At 49.5% G+C, this 18039-nt stretch overlaps 8 protein-coding genes across 8 annotated transcripts; 5 read left to right on the top strand and 3 right to left on the bottom strand.

The window, feature by feature from the left end:
• Positions 1-27: 27 nt before the first annotated feature.
• Positions 28-1050, top strand: TRIVIDRAFT_47553 (uncharacterized protein; the record flags this gene model as incomplete). The annotated part of the gene is made up of 4 exons (XM_014097202.1): positions 28-104; positions 171-357; positions 437-723; positions 786-1050. 4 exons carry the CDS (start codon positions 28-30, stop codon positions 1048-1050), a joined length of 816 nt encoding a protein of 271 aa, XP_013952677.1.
• Positions 1051-1966: 916 nt separating this feature from the next.
• TRIVIDRAFT_225784 (uncharacterized protein) lies at positions 1967-2849 on the top strand (the record flags this gene model as incomplete). The annotated part of the gene is made up of 5 exons (XM_014097201.1): positions 1967-2079; positions 2136-2209; positions 2268-2323; positions 2373-2477; positions 2544-2849. 5 exons carry the CDS (start codon positions 1967-1969, stop codon positions 2847-2849), a joined length of 654 nt encoding a protein of 217 aa, XP_013952676.1.
• A 1387-nt stretch (positions 2850-4236) lies between these two features.
• On the top strand, positions 4237-5280 carry TRIVIDRAFT_47547 (glycoside hydrolase family 18 protein; the record flags this gene model as incomplete). The annotated part of the gene is made up of 1 exon (XM_014097200.1): positions 4237-5280. The coding sequence occupies one exon, from the start codon at positions 4237-4239 to the stop codon at positions 5278-5280; it is 1044 nt and encodes a 347-aa protein (XP_013952675.1).
• A 547-nt stretch (positions 5281-5827) lies between these two features.
• Positions 5828-6843, bottom strand: TRIVIDRAFT_68489 (uncharacterized protein; the record flags this gene model as incomplete). Its single annotated transcript, XM_014097199.1, has 2 exons — positions 5828-6559; positions 6640-6843. The coding sequence occupies 2 exons, from the start codon at positions 6841-6843 to the stop codon at positions 5828-5830; spliced, it is 936 nt and encodes a 311-aa protein (XP_013952674.1).
• Positions 6844-8042: 1199 nt separating this feature from the next.
• Positions 8043-8935, bottom strand: TRIVIDRAFT_130120 (uncharacterized protein; the record flags this gene model as incomplete). The annotated part of the gene is made up of 2 exons (XM_014097198.1): positions 8043-8781; positions 8865-8935. Coding segments are annotated over 2 exons (810 nt in total), but the record flags the coding sequence as incomplete, so codon positions are not given.
• Positions 8936-10670: 1735 nt separating this feature from the next.
• Positions 10671-10967, top strand: TRIVIDRAFT_68487 (uncharacterized protein; the record flags this gene model as incomplete). Its single annotated transcript, XM_014097197.1, has 1 exon — positions 10671-10967. One exon carries the CDS (start codon positions 10671-10673, stop codon positions 10965-10967), a length of 297 nt encoding a protein of 98 aa, XP_013952672.1.
• A 1768-nt stretch (positions 10968-12735) lies between these two features.
• TRIVIDRAFT_68486 (uncharacterized protein) lies at positions 12736-15218 on the top strand (the record flags this gene model as incomplete). The annotated part of the gene is made up of 3 exons (XM_014097196.1): positions 12736-12823; positions 12897-12948; positions 13004-15218. 3 exons carry the CDS (start codon positions 12736-12738, stop codon positions 15216-15218), a joined length of 2355 nt encoding a protein of 784 aa, XP_013952671.1.
• Positions 15219-15408: 190 nt separating this feature from the next.
• TRIVIDRAFT_47235 (uncharacterized protein) lies at positions 15409-17148 on the bottom strand (the record flags this gene model as incomplete). Its single annotated transcript, XM_014097195.1, has 4 exons — positions 15409-15666; positions 15737-16881; positions 16942-16966; positions 17035-17148. 4 exons carry the CDS (start codon positions 17146-17148, stop codon positions 15409-15411), a joined length of 1542 nt encoding a protein of 513 aa, XP_013952670.1.
• Between the last annotated feature and the right edge of the window lie 891 nt (positions 17149-18039).

Below are 18039 nucleotides of genomic sequence, written 5' to 3'. Positions count from 1 at the left end.
TAAGCATCCGATTCCACTAAATTCGCCATGTCTCGCCTGATCGACAGACTCCCCACACCGGAAAAGGTGAGGGAGAAGGAGTTGATCGTATTCAGCCGAAGCCGGTATGCTCTTTTAATCCATCCAGATGTGTTAATAGTATCTACCAAACACGCTATTAACCTCACTAGTGTTGGAACTTTCTCTCTTTTCCAAGCTCTCCAGATACTCGGATATAGGCCCTACCACATGTACGAAGTAGTCATCCAAGGTGTTACCCATCTCCAACTATTTGAAGAGGCATTGCGTTGCAAATTCCTAGGCGCAGGAAAGCCATACGGCAAGGCCGAGTTTGACAAGTGGCTCGCTAACTACGATGTAAGCTTGGCCTCTTCCCTCCTCTCAGTATATGTTTCACAAAGGACTGCATATACTAATCAGATCAAAACAAAACAAGGCCATTGTCGAGATTCCCCAATTCTTTATCGAAGAGTTCATCGAGTTCTACCCGGACGCAAAATTTATGATCGTCGAACGCGATGTCGACGCCTGGGAACGATCAGTATACAATAGCATTGCTGAGCCCATCAAAGCCGGAAAGACCTTCCCCTTGAATGTGATTCAGCACATTGATGGCTTCATCAAGGTCTTTGTTACCTTGCATGATGCGTTTGAACAGGTCATGTTTCACGGAAAGGGCCTGGACGCGGGTATGGAGGACGCAAAGAGAGACTGTATCCTGGAGTATGTTCATGGTCCATTATTGCGTGTCTGTGGCAGACAACTAACAACACGGGAAACTGCAGTGCTCAAAAGGTGAAGAGATTGGCTCCAAAGGACCAGCTTCTGGCATGCACTTTGGAAGGCGGATTTGGCTGGGAGCAGATCTGCCCCTTTCTCGACAAGGAGATCCCCAAGACGCGCTACCCTAAAGGCAATGCGCCCGCCGAGTTCCAGGCACTTCTGAAGACTGTCATTGGTCCTCATATCAGATCCTCGATTTTCAAGGTATTGGGAACAGCAATGGTGCCTGTGGTTGGCATAGCGATGCTGGCGTATATGAGGCAATGATGAGTGGTAGATCGGTGGTGGTTGAACTGGTGGAATTGCATTAGCTTGTTGAGCTTGCAAGTTGGTATTATGGCGTATACCGCGTTGGGATTCTGATCGATACGCGTTTGTTTTCAGCATTTTGACATGGATTATGATTCCTTAATCTGATGTGACGGCTGGCCGCACTTGGAGTATATGCTTCAATTCAGGGGAGTGATTAGGATGCGGACGGATCTCTGCTTTGTTAGCTGTTTTGTGCGTTTTGTCTTGCGCACAGGTGATTTGGGGTAGAATTCCCTTCAGTGGTATAAATATTTTAAATTAAGATAAATGCATTTGTAAAGATCTTCCGTATCTAGACCTTGCTTCCTCTCTGCTGACTGGCAAATAGACGATACATGTACTCCGTACCCTATAGAGAATGTTGTATCGCGTAACTCACCAACCGCAAGTAACCTGAGCCATCACTGGTACTGCTATCCACCAAGATACATTAAGATGGACCCAGACTCCTTCCGCCAGTTGATAGAAAGGTGTAAGCAGGTAGGTAGAGTTTATCTCTGGGAGAAAGAGGCAGTGACAACCCGCATGTATGTCATGACCTCAACGCGGTTCACGGAAATTGAACAGATTTCTCCCCTGCACCTCTTTTGATCATCACCAATAAGAAGTATATCGTTCATTTCATCAACTTTTGTCAGTTTTTCTGTCTTTTACTCCTGACGGCTACACCATAACGTTTTATTCAACTACGATGAACAGCAAGCCCGTCAACAGCAACAAACCCACCGATTCAGAAGCGAATACACCGAAGGGACCTACCAGTGCAACGAGTACACAGCTCTCACATTATGAACATCATGCGCAAAATAACATGGCTTCTTTGTGTGGTGCAGCTCGCGGATCCAATACGGCTTCAAGTCGTCAACCCCCCATGCCCCAGGCCGCAAAATCCGTTGCAAAGCGGATTCTCGACATGTGGGACGAAAAAGGCACGAAACGCACAGCAAATATCGATCTCGGATCTGATTCTTGTTTCGTATCGTAGTATGCTTGATTATAATGCGTTCCGTGGTAGTGATGCCAGGTTGACAATTCTCTAGCCCTTCACCCTGCATGCATTGCGCGTTCGGTCTAGCAGAGGGGGATCCTAGGTATCTGTGTCGAATAGATAGCTGTATGTGCCAATTCACGCCTTGATGTGGTTGTCGCGCAACTGATTTGAAACTGCCCAGTTGACAACGACGGGGACTGCATCGAATGCATCTTGGCCCAAAAAAAGTGCACTTGGGTAAGTGGTGCTTTGAGTGAGCACGGTCAAAGAGGCTGACATGAAACAGCTTGGCTTCTATCCTTCTACGGAGGAATGCCTCAATTTACTCTATCAGCGTAAAGTGGCGTGTTTATCCCTTCAGAGGAATGGGCGTTCCAAGATTACTTTGGCGGTAGGTTGAAGGACGTACCTATGTATAGGATGACAGCGTGCTTATGTCTTCGTGCGGCTCATATAGGCTCTCGACGTTATGATTCAATATGCGTTGAAGTATTTGGTGGACATGTGGAACAATGCGCATCTTGGGGAGCTATATTCGCCCGATTGTTGCCATGATGATCTCCCAGATTCTACCCAGCAGAACAAGAACAAGAACAAGAACGGGAAAAAGAACAAGGAGAACAAGGAGGTAATGCCAACGGGTTCTAGTTACAAAGCGAGTGCCGCCAAAGCAAGTGCCGCCAAAGCAAGTGCCGCCAAAGCTGCCGAAACAAAGGTGTCATCATCTGGTGATATCTCTTCAAAGATTCCGCACACGCCTTAAACAGGAACGCATTCTTTCGACATTTCAGGGTCCAAAATGAGGAGATGTTGGTGGATTACGAGATTAACAGCGGTTGCATTGTGTCTAGCGAATAGTAGCACTAGTATGGATACAGTCACTCGACAGCTTACATGACATAATACACGCATGACCTTTATCTGTCTAGCTGATGTTGCTCCATGTGATAGTGATAGAGGAAGATACCAGAAGGTCGAGATAGCAGCGGATACTTGCAGAACCAGGGCGATAAAGGGTGCTTCTTCTGCATCTCATAGTCGCTGGGATGCCGAATATCCGCTCCCTGAACATAACATAGCAGGTTGTTATGTTGTTATGTTGTGCACGTGTTGTGCGTTTTTCCTCTTGACTCTGCAAAATTGGGTTTGCTGCCAAGCATCTCTGTATAGCCTATGATGAGTCCAGAATGCCCTATTGCGGAATCTTGGGTTATTATTAGTGCAGTTGTGCATATACTACTATGAGACAAATAACATTATGGCGAAACTTTAATCCCCAGTTGTCTCAAAAGATGACGGACAGGGTTTAGGCGCCCGTTTTGATTTGATTCGTCTGTCTCATGCCATTTTCGGGAGCTCTATGCCGCCTTATCACATATACTCGTACTATACGAATAATGCATCCCAGTAAATGGCACAAAGAGACTTGGCCGTCTTCATCTTCTGTAATGCAAATGTCTCTTGGCAGCCATTTCCGTGGCAATTTGCGTGTGTGATGGCGCTATCGTGGACCTGGGACTTGCAGCCACGGCTAATTTGACTTGAGGTTTGATAAGTGCTTGCTTTAGCGTGCGCCAAATACAACCTTGGCAATGAGACGCAGCCTATGAGATTCCAGGTTGGAGGAACCCCGGCCAGGTCCCCGCTCCCGTGCCGACGGAACAGCCATTGACTTTTAGCATTTGACGCTTGGCGTGGCCCAGTAGGGAAGGTTGCATGAATCTAAGTGTTCCGAAGGGAGAAGCTGGCTTTGGGTCAAGGGCTCACGATTATTGGAATTTCATGCGAGCGTTGGCGCTCTGAGGGGGTTTTTTTGAGAGGGGAGAGGAGGAGGACGTTCTTGGCGGTCTAAAGGCCCGAATCTGAATCTAATTGCCGGCGGGTGAGAAAGGGGACGAGAGAGAAAGAGAGAGCACGTGGAAGTTGGAAGCCCCTCGATTCCTGGGGAGATTGCACCGGTAGTGGTGGCATAAGGAGGAGAAGGAGGAGGAGGAGGAGTGGCTAAGATGAGTCCATCTATATAACTCGATCCCCCGTCCCGTCTTGGCGATGGAAATCTGGAGACGCCTCATCTGCTGTCTGTTCCTGTCATCGAGTTTGTTGGAGCCATCTGCGTCACCATGAAGTCGGCCCTTGTTTACCTCACGTCCATGCTGGCGACTCTGTCGCTGGCGAGCCCCGTCAAGAACCTCCGGGCCGAGCCGACTGATCTGCCGCGTCTGATTGTTTACTTCCAGACGACTCACGATCAAAACAACAACCCCATCTCGATGCTGCCGCTCATCAACGAGAAGGGCATTGCGCTGACGCATCTGATTGTGTGCTCATTCCACATCAACCAAGGCGGCGTCGTGCACCTCAACGACTTCCCGCCTGATGATCCTCACTTCTACACGCTGTGGAATGAGACCATCACGATGAAGCAGGCTGGCGTCAAGGTCATGGGCATGGTGGGTGGAGCTGCGCCTGGATCCTTCAACTCGGCGACGCTGGATTCTACAAACTCAACCACCTTTGAGCACTACTACGGCCAGCTGCGTGATACTATCACCAACTTCCAGCTCGAGGGCATGGATCTCGACGTCGAGCAGCCCATGAGCCAGGCCGGTATCACGCGGCTCGTTGCCCGTCTCAGGGCGGACTTTGGCCCGGACTTTCTCATCACACTGGCGCCTGTTGCGTCGGCGTTGGAGAACAGCTCTAACCTCTCCGGCTTCAACTACAACACGCTGAGGACTGCGCAGGGCTCCAACATTGCCTGGTACAACACACAGTTCTACAGTGGTTTCGGCAGCATGCAGTCGACATCTGACTACGATCGCATCGTGGCCAACGGTTACACGCCGGACACGGTTGTTGCTGGACAACTTACAACTCCCGAGGGGGCGGGCTGGATTCCTACGAGCAACCTTAACACCACCATCATCTCGCTGGTCAACAAGTACGGCCAGATTGGCGGTGTCATGGGTTGGGAATACTTCAACAGCCTGCCGGGCGGCACTTCGGAGCCGTGGGAGTGGGCACAGATTGTGACGGAGATTCTGCGTCCTAACTTGGTGCCCGATCTGAGGATTACACAGGAGGATGCTGACCGTCTGCAGAGCGCGTATGCGGCCAGCGTGAAGGCGACGGGTAAGGACAAGAGCTTTGTCAAGAAGCCGTCGGTGGATTACAACGCCATGGTGAATGCTTAGGCGTGAAGCTGGGGCTGTACATGTATATACATTCATATGCTGGATACAATGTTTATATAACTACTGCATGATTCGGCGACACAACAATGAAAGTAAAATGAAGCTACCTAGGCTACCGAGATTGTGGTGCATGTCAAATTACTGTAGTGTTGAAACAAAAATAGGCTTGATGTCCTGGTCGGAATCAAGCATATGTCTAAGTGTAAGTGGGCAAGCGAGTGATCGACTTGCAGGGGTTCACAGCATGTAACCTTGAATCAGCCGGGGGGGTCATCTGGGCGACGAGCGAGGTAAGAATCGGGGCGATCATGGGACGGTATGATTCACGGGACAAAAACGGCGCAGATCTTTGTGATACGTACTTTGCGAGGAAATTCATTCGCTATTGTTGAGACATGTGTCTATCTTTATGTACATACCGCTTCATAGACCAACCAAAAAGTGTGATGTGATTCATGCTATTTATGTACATACATCCATCAACGTAAACCTGTCTTATACCAACCCTTTTCTTAGTTCAACCACCTTCCATCATTGCTTCTACTTCTCACACCACTGTAGATTGTATCCTCTCCTGACGCATTGAATCCCACCATGCTGACTCTCGCCACCCATTCAAGGATTTAGGATACTCTGGCATCTTGCCCTCCAACGTGGTATCGTGCGAAAGCGCTACAAAGACAGTATCATCCTGGTCAAGCTTCCTGAGCTTCTTAATAGACTTGAGGGCCTCGGCCGTGTCTCTGTGCATGCTGGTTCCGCCGGGACATCCCGTCAGACTGACTTGGCGGCTGCCATTAAGCAGACTGCGGTGGTGGCAGCAATCGCCGCCCAAGATGACCCATTCGTCGGGCTTTGTCTGGGCTAATCCGGCGACATGGCCTGGGAGGTGGCCCGGGGTGTCGACAACGAAGAAGCTTCCATCGCCAAAGAAGTCATGGACGCGCGGAAAGGGGCCCAGGGAAGTCCATTTGTCATCCGTCCAGTTCAGCTCCGTGTAATTGTCACGGTTGAGGAGCGAACCTGGCATCGTGGAATTCGGGTCAGTGGGGTATCCTGGCATTGCGGCCTCCTTGGTCCCGGGTCCTGTGATGTAAGGGATACCGGGAAATGTAGAGGGATCGCCAATATGATCGAAGTGAATGTGGCTGACTATGATGGCGCTGATCGAGTCTGGCGAGATTGGGCCTTCAGAAAGCAGATCGCGTACATCTTTAGGAACATGAGGCTCGAAGATATGGTCAATAGCTCGATTGAGAGGTGGGATAACATCTAGATTCTAAATATTCGGATGAGTCAACTTCAGTGAGTCTCGGCTTCATCATGTACAGTTTGTAGACCCCGTTGAAAGACACACACCTTTGGCATGCCAGCATCAAATAGAATCTTTTTTCCCGATGGATGGCATACGAGGAAACTATAGTCTGGAAAGCGATCTCGTGCTTTCTTAATATCGTCGTCGCCATCTTCAAACAGCCATTTGTCGGGCAGATGTACCCACCCCGTTGGAAGGGCGTAGACTTGGACGTTTTTGGTGGAGGCAAACGACGACAAGAGACCCATAATGAAACTCGGCAAAGAGGGTGTTTTCTTTTCGCAATCAAGTCAGAGAGGATTTGTTTTCTGCAATTAAGTCAATTGATGTGCTATCAAGTAAATTCACTGGCGAATAAGTCGGATCTTGCTCTATTATACGCCTCTAGCAACACCTCCGTGTTTTCTGTGCAATCCGGGGCCGGAGCGGACAAATCCAATGACTCCGCAATCCTCGTTTATTAATCCTAAGCTGCTTATACTATTTCTCGGTTTATAGACCGCATTTTGGATAAACTAACGAATGGCGCCGCCGGGTTGTATCGATCCGTCATATCGTTCTGCCAAACAGGGTAATAGGTTAGGCCAGTAATCTTAACTGCAGTGATTATTGTGACGTAACCAACTGTCCATAAGAGGTTGGTTACTGCTCCGATTGACCGGATCGTAACGCTGGGGGGGTTGTAAGCCGCATTCGCTTTGAATCGGATACCACTTTTATGGCATTCCAACTAGACGCTGTGTGTGACTCAAGCCCGCGTTTTCGGGGTCACAGGTCACCAAATGAGTAACAACTAGTCCTAGTAATAAGTTTTAGACATGGTTTAAGAGCGACTCGGACATACTCAGTCGTAATCACGGAGTTTGGAGATTAAACTATGGTTTCCATGGAAAATTTGGCACATCTCACTGTCAGCCGGATAATGATGTGGCGTCGCTTCTGTGCGAATTAGTGTATGCAATTATGGTTGAGATGTGACAGGGGGTTTGTCAGAAGCTTACTTTGTGCTTGGAGCTATTCGATATACTACATGGTGCCCGTCGATATTTAGCTGGGACTCTGGCTATGACTTGCACTCTTGAAGTCAAAAGAGGCACGTGAGTTTGCGGAATATATAAAGCGACCTTAGCAACTTGGTTTCTTCGACTTTTTTGTATTGAACATACATAGATTCATCGCTACCTATTCAAGCCAACCCCAATCTATTTACAGCGCCCTATTTTACACAATCCACATACGCCCGCCCCATTGCTAAACCTATCCAGCTTCAAAATCCCATTAAACTACGTTAGTGCTTGTGTGCATGGCCGGTTCCGCAGCATGAACCGTCCATAGCGGCTCTAGCAAGCTGAGCACGAGTAGGAGCACGAGCTTCAGGCAGCAAGTCTCGGCCCATGAGGTCAGGCAGAGGAGAGGTATCACGGGCCTCAACAGAGCCCTCCTCACGCTTGGCAATGTTGGAGGTGTAGACCATGTTGAGCCAGTTGGCCAGACGGTATCCGCCCTTGGCAATCTGCAGCTCAACGGTGTCAATGACGGAGTTGTAGTAGGTAGGGTACAGGTCGCCCTTCTGCAGAGCAGCAGCGCCGTTGGGCATGACAACAGTGCAGACGAAAGCGTTGGCATCGGAGGCCCAGCGAGTGGCGGTGGTGATGACATCGCTGACGGTGTCGCCCTTGATCCAGCTTGCGGCCTGAGACTTGTACGTTCCAGAGGTGATTTCGCTGATCAGAGAGTTGGCCCAGGACTGAGCATCGGCCAGGGAGTCGCCACCAATGAGGGCCTCAGGGATATAAGTGTCCCAGTCAGCGTGCAGGTTGTCGCTGTAGCCCTGGAATGTGACGCTGATGTCGTTGCCACCAACCTCGTAGGCCTCGTCGTGCAGAGGCTGCGTAATGTCGCCCAAAAAGTGGACGAGGAACTTGAGCGCCTCGGCGGTGTTGGCCTTGGAGAGACGGCCGTCTCCAACTCGCTGGGTGTAGTTGGCTATGGCCGAGATGGAGCAGCCCGCACTGCCGCAGTCTCGGTCATAGTCGACGTTGCATGAGGTTGGGGGGTTGTCCTCGGCATCGATGAAGTGAAAGGGAGCTGAGAACTTGCCAGCTGTGGTGGTGCGGTAAGTGTCAGCCCATGAGGCGATGCTGGCCAAGTAAGAGCTGGAGGTGTCGTTGAGAACTCCCTGGGCCCTGTTGTTTTGTCAGTGTCTTTGTTCACTGATCAAAGACACCACGCCAATCTGCGCAATAACTCATTGATACTATACACTTACCATGATGCAGTGGCAGAGTTCAGATAGTGCTGCGCAACATAGGCGACGGTTGCGTGGCCCAAGACTCCCCAGGCATTGGCGCCCTGGAGCGTAGCCAGAGTCACCAAAGCGACCTTTGAGATGGAAGACATTTTGAAGATGGTTTATAGAAGTATACTAGCTTGGCTTAGCTTTGCAGATCAGAAAGATTTCCCCGGAGCCTTGGCAGATTCAGCGGCGACGAAGAGGACCTTCATCTTGGCAAGCCGTGCCTCTGGTTTTATAAGTTTCAACCGTAGTCTCATTTCTAGTTCAGCCGCCGTAAACATGATGATCACCAATCTTTTTTCTCTTTTCTTTCGCTAGAGTCGTATCAGAAGCCCTATCTCGACCACGACTTATCCAAAACCGATCTCATGAGCTTCCCCGCGGCCTTCATGCCCGTTTCAGCAGGTCAACAGGATCGGCATTGTGGCTGGCCGGCGATTCGGCATCTTGCGGAGCTCTCTTAGAGGCGCGCATGTGCCATCTTGGTAGTATGATAGGAGGAGAGTTGTGCGGGACTTTTGACGCCCGTTATGCTGCCCGATTTGGTGTCGGTCTGCGAAATCTGTCTGTCTGCACAAATATAGACGAGCCGACGCTAGCGGGGCGTTTGGTGTAGGCGAGGCAAGGAAGCAAGCCCTATTCTCCGGGTATTTTAGATCTGGATTGAGTTCGATGGAAGATGCGGCAAGGCTAGGGCAGATGATTAATATATTCGCACATAAAGAATTGGCTGATGAAAACTGAGGTTGAACCTATTGAAGGCCAGATTCAGAGCGCGTGTGATGACTTCCCTGTTCCAAACATGGCGTCTGTGGGGCGTCTCTTTGTCTTCGTTTACACAGAAGTACAAATCTCCTAGTGTAGAATGTGTGCAGATCCTGATGTTTATCTTGGTACCGAGTCAAGTAGATGCCTATAAGAGCATAATGTGTTGCTGTCTGGATGTAACCGCGTGGTGGACTAGCAGAATCTAGCATCCTATATTAGCAACCAAGCCCGCTGCTGGATTTTGGTGCCCGTAGTGTTTTAGTGTTGCTGTATTAAAACTATGCCCCAGGTAGGGTGTTTATATTGGTATAAGTCCAAGTAACTGCACGGCTTCTACATATCAACCAACACCCGTTCCATCTGCCGTCTTTACGCGTTTGTCCGTCATCTTGGCCAGTACGACGTTTGATACGGGCCGGCCCGGGCCAGACAGATCCTGCTGCTTCGCTTGGCAGGTCAACCAACACGGTGGACTTGATGCATTTGTGGCTGGATAGCAGCTCAAGAAAGAACTTAAGGCTAATTCAACCATACTACTCTAGATCCTCTTAGTTGTTCAGAGCTAAACTCGACAGCTCTGCTCTCTTATCTCATAGCAAGAAAAAAAAAGCAAAACGGCAAAATGGTGCCGTTTTACTCCGTTTTTGCCCCTCCAAAGCTAACCCTTGAACAAGATAGCTTCCACCATTCGCGTGCTTCACATGCTTCTCATGCTGTGTAATCAATCAGTCTTAATGGAGTCGTCTCCCCGGCTCGGCATTGGGTACCAATTGGGCCTTTTCCTCGATGCAACCCCTGCAGCTTTCTCATACCACTGGTGTTGCCCCCCGGCAGAGTAATTGGGGGGGATCCTCTCAGATTAACTGGCCCTCCAGACTAACCCTTTCCATGTTCCATCTCAGCTGCTAAAGATTGCAAGAAAGACACCCAATCTACGGAGACCAAGTAAGGCGTAAATTTTAGTGCTGCTACTCCTGGTGCTGCTACAGTCCGTATTGACCCAATCTGTAGATGTCCAACAAGATAACCGATGCCCGCCTGGAATGGCTAGAGGAGACAAGGCGGCGGAAAAGCTTGCTCCTCCAGAAGCTTGAAGAGGAGGAGAAGAAGATGGGGGGCGGCAAGGACATTGTGTCCTCTTCGACGGACGACGGTGCCGCAGCACCACAACAGGACTCCGACAAGACGCAGGACGCGCTCAACACGCACCAATTGAACATTGACCGGTTCAAGGAGGAGCTTGCGGCGATTGAAAAGGAATTCGAGTCCTGGCAGGAAATGGGATTCAGCTTGCCCGCCTCCAAGTGAGCGCGACAGCGAAAACGCCAGCGCACGGGTTGATGCTTGGAGCAGAATGTTTATCCGCTCTTCTTTCTCTATACATATTTGCTCGCTTGTGGGTTCTTCTTTTGCCTGCGCTTTATCACGTATATCACGAATTTAGATGACGATATGATATGGAAGTCAATGCCAGCTAGCTTTCTATGCAAGCAATAAGCAAAACACGCTGATGTGTAAACAATGGTGATACTTTTGTGATCTCTTCCCTTTTTTAATTTACCCTTTCTTTCGTACGCAATTTGAATGAATAGCGTAACAAGTAGGGTAACAATAAAGGCAGCAAGTATTTTTATTTCACAACAGAGCTAGAATAATTTTGTTTTGCAAAAATATACCTGAACAAATCCTCGCCCAGCAGAGTGGTCAGAGCCACATAATCATTGCACTCGAGGCTGCAGTAGCCATTTTCCACGTAACACGGCGCATGCGATGCGGACGCTGCGTCGCTGCTCTTGCAAGTGGCATCACTCGAAGAAACCACGGGGCGGTGATTCTTGGCATGTGCTTGCGCACATTGGTGATGCAGATCCGGAACTGCAGAAATTGTTTCGGAGCACCTACAGGGGCTCAAATTTGGGCTCAAACTGGGACTCAATCGCGATTGAAGCTGTGTCTGGTTTCTGTGCGTCCTCGCTGGTGAAGGTGAAGATTATGCTTATACTTTGCGACGATGCTAACAATATAGGTAGGTGTACACTCACATCAGGGGGCGTCATTGAGCAATATAGAAAACTACGAGTACGTGTACAACATGCATGAATGGCCACTATCTAGTACCTATAGCACACATGATGTTAGCCCATCTGACCTTGGCTGACTTTCGCCCCCTTTGAATAGGAAATTAGACCAGCTTGGGGATTTGCCTCCGACTTGATGCTCTGTCGAAGATGAGCAGCTCTTAGTTTACCGAAGAACGGGGTCTCCTACACTGCGAATACGGCGCATTTACGAAACTCTTTACTCGAGACAGAAGAGGGCCATATAGCACGGCTATAGCTCTTTCCAAAGAGAATGGGTCGTTGAATGCATGCTTCTTATAAGCTCTTCAGTATGTAACATACGAAGAACTTCTACATTCTTGGCTACTTACTTAAGCATTGGTCACAATCAACCAACATGCTGTTAAGTCGCTTGGCATCTCCGTCTCTCAACAATCCTGCTAGAAAGGATTCAATTCATCTAGATGTGGAATAGTGTCTCTTTCTCTTGTCTATACAGGACGAGAAACAAGTAGAAATGAAGAATGGTAACGAGAAAAGCAGGCAGCGAGCTAAATTCGTCCCATGTTGCTGTTAGGCAAGGAATAACAGGATCAAGACGGCATGACGGCTGGATAGCGTCGGTGCGCGGGATCCGAAGTCGGGCACTTATTTCTCGCCTATGACGGGAGGGTCGGGATCTTGGCTACTGCTGTAATCCATCCGGGAAACCCCTATTATAACTCTGAGCGGCTTATACAAGAAAATAGAAGGTAATCCGCGTCTAAACCTGGTCATCCTCTGATGCATGTCCCTTACTCCATACAAGGATGACGAATTTGTATGACACTAATGGACCATTGTTTTTCCAAAATCCGACTCATCGGGAGCTGGCCATATCATGTGATTGTGCATGTGCTCTCGCCTGGGTCGGTGTGATATTGGGTGGATCTCTCGGCGGCTGTGATTTGGGGTAGATTCTAGCCGTCTTCATGTAAGAGGCGACTCACAGCGGCCAGCGACATGTATCAGACAAGATGCGGCACAAGGTCAAAGTGCCCCCCTGCCAGTACTGCAATAAATCCTTTCTGAGGACTGAACACTTGCGCCGCCATGAAAGAACACGTACGTGATTCTATGAGACTCGCATCCCGCCGTCTTATTCAATGACCGACTAACCCACCTGGACTATTGGCAGATACCAAAGAGAAGCCCCATGCTTGTATCTGTGGACGGAACTTCTCACGTCAGTACGTCGAATTTGCTCGTGTAAAGTTGGTTCTTCTCAGTACTCATCTGAAGTAGGGACCTGCTCTCTCGCCATGTCAAGCTGGCAAAAGAGTCAGAGGGTCATGGGCCCCTCAGTCCCAGTGTCTCTAGCCGGCAAAGAAAATCGGTTGACAGTTCTGAAGTTCCCATGGTGAATCTTGCATCAACCGATGGGCTCAGAACTGGTATCGGTCCGGGTACTGGATCGGTTCTGTCCAATTGTGACACCCAAGCCTCCCCCTCCGATGTCGCAAACGTGATTCCAGCAGCACTCACGAATGAGTTGGACTTGCTCTGGGATAGCTTTCAGTTGCAGCACAACCCTTTTGAGCTTTCATTTTTTAGTCCAGAGTTTCCCATGAACTTTCAGCCCATTGACTTTGCTCCGTCTCTCGATATACCCACGATACCAGAGACAACGACACCTGCCAGCGACGTCTCAAGCAGAGCGGAAGAATCTATCTGGCACGATGATTTGCCATGCGCCTCTGAATTGTTGCGCCACCAGCCTCTTAAAGATGCCACAATAACTCCTCGCCCAAGATTGCCCAGCGCATCGACTACCATCCAGAATACCGAAGCATACTTGCCATCTGCGTCGAGAAACCCGTGCTACATGTCCCCCCAAGAGTACGACCTAATCTCTGCCTCTGTTCAAGATAACGCAGCTCTTCTTCCCCTACAATTCCAGCTTCCCTCAAAGCACACCTTTAGCAGGTACATTGAAGGCTTCTCCAGTTTTAATTTACATCGACCTTTTTTGCACTTGTCCGCAACAAGACTTTCTCAAATGCCCCTAGAGCTTGTTTTCGCGGTGGCTGCAATGGGCGCACAGTATCGATTTGAGGCTGAATCGGCCTTGTCTCTATACTACGCCGCGAAAAGCATCATAGATGCGAGACTCAACAAAGTTTCAGCAGCCGTAGTGGAAGCGGCACGCAACTCAACTATACAGGCAAGGCCGGCTCTCGAAGGGGTGACCAATGTTGCAGCGAATTCAACAGATAATGCAAACCAACCAGTCATCGGTATTGAGACGATTCAAGCCATGATCATTTGCATGTCCCTGTGTTCATGGGAATACAAAAATTTGCTGCCCGATGCTTTCACTTTGGCTGAACAAATCGTATTTCACCTACGCCAAGGAGGCTATCTGGGTCGAGAAGATACGTCGGGGGATGAGACCTGGTCGCAATGGATCCAGCGCGAAGGATGCCGACGTACCGTTTTCATCGCATTCATCATCTTCAATCTACACTCAATCTTCTACGACACACCACCGCGACTCATGGCTCGTGAGCTTTGGTCGATCAAAATGCCACAGCAGGAGGCTCACTGGTGGGCTACTACAGCGCTCGAATGGGAAGAAATGCGGCGTCGCGACCCTCCCATGACTGGCACTTTTGGAGATTGCTACTCAGACCTGGTAGTCCCCCGTGAATCACGAAATACGCGGCATCGCACTTCAGCGTTTGGATGCCTGGTCTCGATTCATGGTCTGGTGCAGCAGATCCAGCTTACGAGGGAGACGCTATTACACATTGATACTGCCTGCGCTTCTCTCGACGAAGCACCCTTGTCAGAGGAGGTTTATATGAAGTTTAGACGGGCTCTCTGTCGTTGGGATAGCGGCTGGGCCTCGAGCAGGGAGTCTACCACGCAGCCCATTGCCCACATGGCACCGCTGGGTTTCAACGCCACGGCTGTTTTTCGCATTGCCTGGATAAGGCTATGTTTCAACACGCCCGTAAGCCGGAGCTTTAGCAGCAGGGATCCGGCTACTATTGCAGCCTCCTTTGCCCAATGCCCCCTGCCAGAACGCTCGCCGCGCTTATACTCGGCTGTTCTCCAAAGCGCACACGCACTCAGCATACCAGTGCGGATTGGCATTAGATATGCATCGAAAACCCAGATTTTATCCTGGAGCATCATTCATAGCATTGCTAATCTGGAATGCGCTCTATTTCTAAGCAAATGGCTGGAGCGAGCCAGCTTAGAGAGTCACTACTTGCATGACGAGGAGAAGGTCCTGGTTCGCGTCATTGCACGAATACTAAAAGAAACGCCATTCTTTAAACCAACTTTGGATGACGAATTCAGCGCGACGACGATTAAGCAGATGGCATACTCGGTTATAAAATTGTTTACGGAGATGTTCAAGCAGTCGCATTTGTTTGATGCCATTGGTTCATGTATAGAGGCGGCTGATCGATATGCGTCCACTTTAGAATGTTATAATGAAATCCAATAAGAATTGTAATTTACGGTAAGGATTTGAGTACGCCATTCTTAATATTCCAATAAGACCGCTTTATCTTCTCAGCGTAAACACGCATTGATGCCAAACTAGCTGTCCGTAGGGAAATGATACCAGTCAAAAAAAATGTCCAAGTTGATCCTCCAACTCCATATCCATGCTATCTATATGCAACTGGCTCAGTTCATTCCAGCTTGAAAATGCTGCGGAGGGCCGTTCCAAACGTGCGAACAGCCACTTCCATGTTCTCAGCACTCGACGCCGCAAACGTGAGGCGGAAAAACACGTCGTTGAGAGGCATATCCGGCTCGGCCCTGAACCAAGAGCCCTTTGCGACGAGGACGCCTCTCTTGAGGCACGCGGCAAATATTTCTTCTTCGATGTCGAGAGCCGAGTATAGTTTTGCGTTGGGGCGCAGGCTGTGGTTGATTCGGATCCAGCACTGTTAAGCATGATTAGCCGTTCTGCATTTATATAGGCACCCACGCATCTAGATATACATATGGACTTACAAACATGCCTGCACTTGGGGAATTCCAGCTTACAATCGACTTGGGCAAAAACTTGTCAAACGCCGCCAGCATCACGTCTCTCCTCGCAGTATATTCAGTCTGCAGATGCTGCAGCCGATCCAAGAACCCCTGGTGGCCCCATTTCTCGTCGACAAGCTTGTATATGAGAGCCTGGGAGAAGCCACTGGGCCCTTGACTGGCTGTTTCGGCGTGCCGGATGAAGCGCTCAATCATTTGCTCGGATGCCGTCACCCAACCCATTCTTGCGCCGGGGACGACGACTTTGGAGAAGGAGTCGATGCGCATGACGCGGCCGTCGGTGTCGATGCTGAGAAACGAAGGAGGAAGATTGGCGAGGAATGTGCTGGCGGAAGGCTTTGAGGGGTTGTGTTGAGAGTGTAAGTCGGATCGTAGCTGGAGGAAGTAATAGGGGTCGTCTTCGAGGATGTAGATGTCGTGTTTCTGGCAGACTTGGTATATCGCTCTTTTTCTTGCGGCGCTTTGGGTCGATCCTGTTGGGTTCTGTCCGGTTGGCACGGTGTACAAGACGTGTGGTTTTCGAGCTCCCTTTTTCGCAGCGTCCCAGTTGGTGAGAAGCTCGTCCATGACTTCTGGTATGGGGCCATCGGCGTCCATCTTGATGCCGACTGTTTTGATGCCCATCGGAAGCGCAGTCTCTAGGGCAGAGGCGTAGCAATACTCTTCGGTTATCCATGAGTCGCCTCTATTTTTATCGCAGAGCATTCGCAATGCCTGGTATATGCCGGCTGTGTTTCCGGTGGTTAGACAGGTGTCCCAGTCGGCATAAGGAGGGTTGTGGACGAGCTCTGTGTGTTCGGTGATCCAACGGATCATCTGGGCTGAACCTGCAGCTTGGCCATAGTTTAAAGCCACGGAGAGGTCGAACGTTGCGTCCCCAGAGGCGATATCGTGCAACCCCATGGTGATGGTGGATTCGGTCTCGGACATGTTGCTCCCAGCTTCGTCAGGGATCGCCGGAATCGCAGCGCTTATAGAGTTGAACGGGAAGTAGTCAGTACCGGGAAGGCCGCCAGCCAGCGAAATCATTCCCGGTCTCTTGAGAAACCTTGCGGCTACCTTCAAGATTCCGGGAGCTCGCGCTAGACATTCATCCGTTAGGTGATCTGAGATGGCATTGTTAGATATAGGATGTCTCCTCGAGGGCTGCTGGGATGAGGTCCTACTGTCCCATCGTTTTGCTGCTGGCTTCTTGGACGTCTTTTTTTCATCTTGGTAAGTCACCTGCAATTTACAGAGATTGAAACGATGAAACTGACTCGAGAGCACTGCAGTTTGAACATGTCGGAATCAGCATAGGCAGCTGTTGGAGCCACCATTTTCCCAGCCGCCTGTCGGCGAGCATCGATGTCTGCAATAGTGGGATCTTTCATGGTGCCATTGCTGACACAAACCCCCGAGTGCCATTCTGGACTGGCTGTGTCGTCGAGGAAAATGCTTTCTGTACTTGACGGCACCATGTTGCGATGTGAACCTTTGGCCATGCTAAATGAACTACAGGAGACGTGACTTACTAGTTTAAGAAGCTGAGAAGAATTCTTATTTATATGGAACAGGGGGGCTTGGGGTAATTATTATATAGTGTATAGATCTATCCGCAATGGCTTTCACTCCGATTTCTGCTTGCTCTGACTCGTCACTGGTCGTAATAAACTAGCGATATGGGGCTGCTTTGTATAAGTTGGACGGCAGTTGGGGTAGAAAAGATATGGTGGGGTAGATTGAGGCAACTGACTCCAATGATGGCATAAGAGCCTTATGGGCCGATTTAGACTAGGAGACATTGTCAAAGTATGAAAACTTCAAGGTTTCAAGTTCTTCTATACTGGCCATGTTGATAGAATGTCTTGCGAGAATGACTTGCCAATTTGAATCCTGTCTGCTAGTTACTTGTGGGTTAAGACACGAGCTTACTTGCCACCGGTTTCGGGCGGCGTCTAAGATTGGGTAGATGATTGAGACCTGCATGACTGGTGTCTTGGCGAGTAATACATTACATCTTGAGAGACAAAGAGATAGTTTCAAAAACACGATAGGAATATCCGACTTTATCAAACTCAGAATAGCTTCTACCGTCTTGCAGTGCAGCAAATCGTCGTGTTGATCCAGCACATGAACCTATATCAACACTAAATGAGAGAGATGACTAATCTTTGATTATGAAGCCGATGATACCATCTTCAAAGTGAGTGAGCAGCATCAACTGACTGAGAATCTCATCGCATCGCATCCCATTTCAGCATCGCACCAGCCATGGACGGAAA

Source organism: Trichoderma virens (assembly GCF_000170995.1).
Source record: "Trichoderma virens Gv29-8 chromosome Unknown TRIVIscaffold_86, whole genome shotgun sequence".
In the NCBI taxonomy this organism is placed as follows: domain Eukaryota; kingdom Fungi; phylum Ascomycota; class Sordariomycetes; order Hypocreales; family Hypocreaceae; genus Trichoderma; species Trichoderma virens.
Note: the sequence above shows the minus strand (reverse complement) of the source record. Positions and strands in the feature narration are given on the sequence as shown.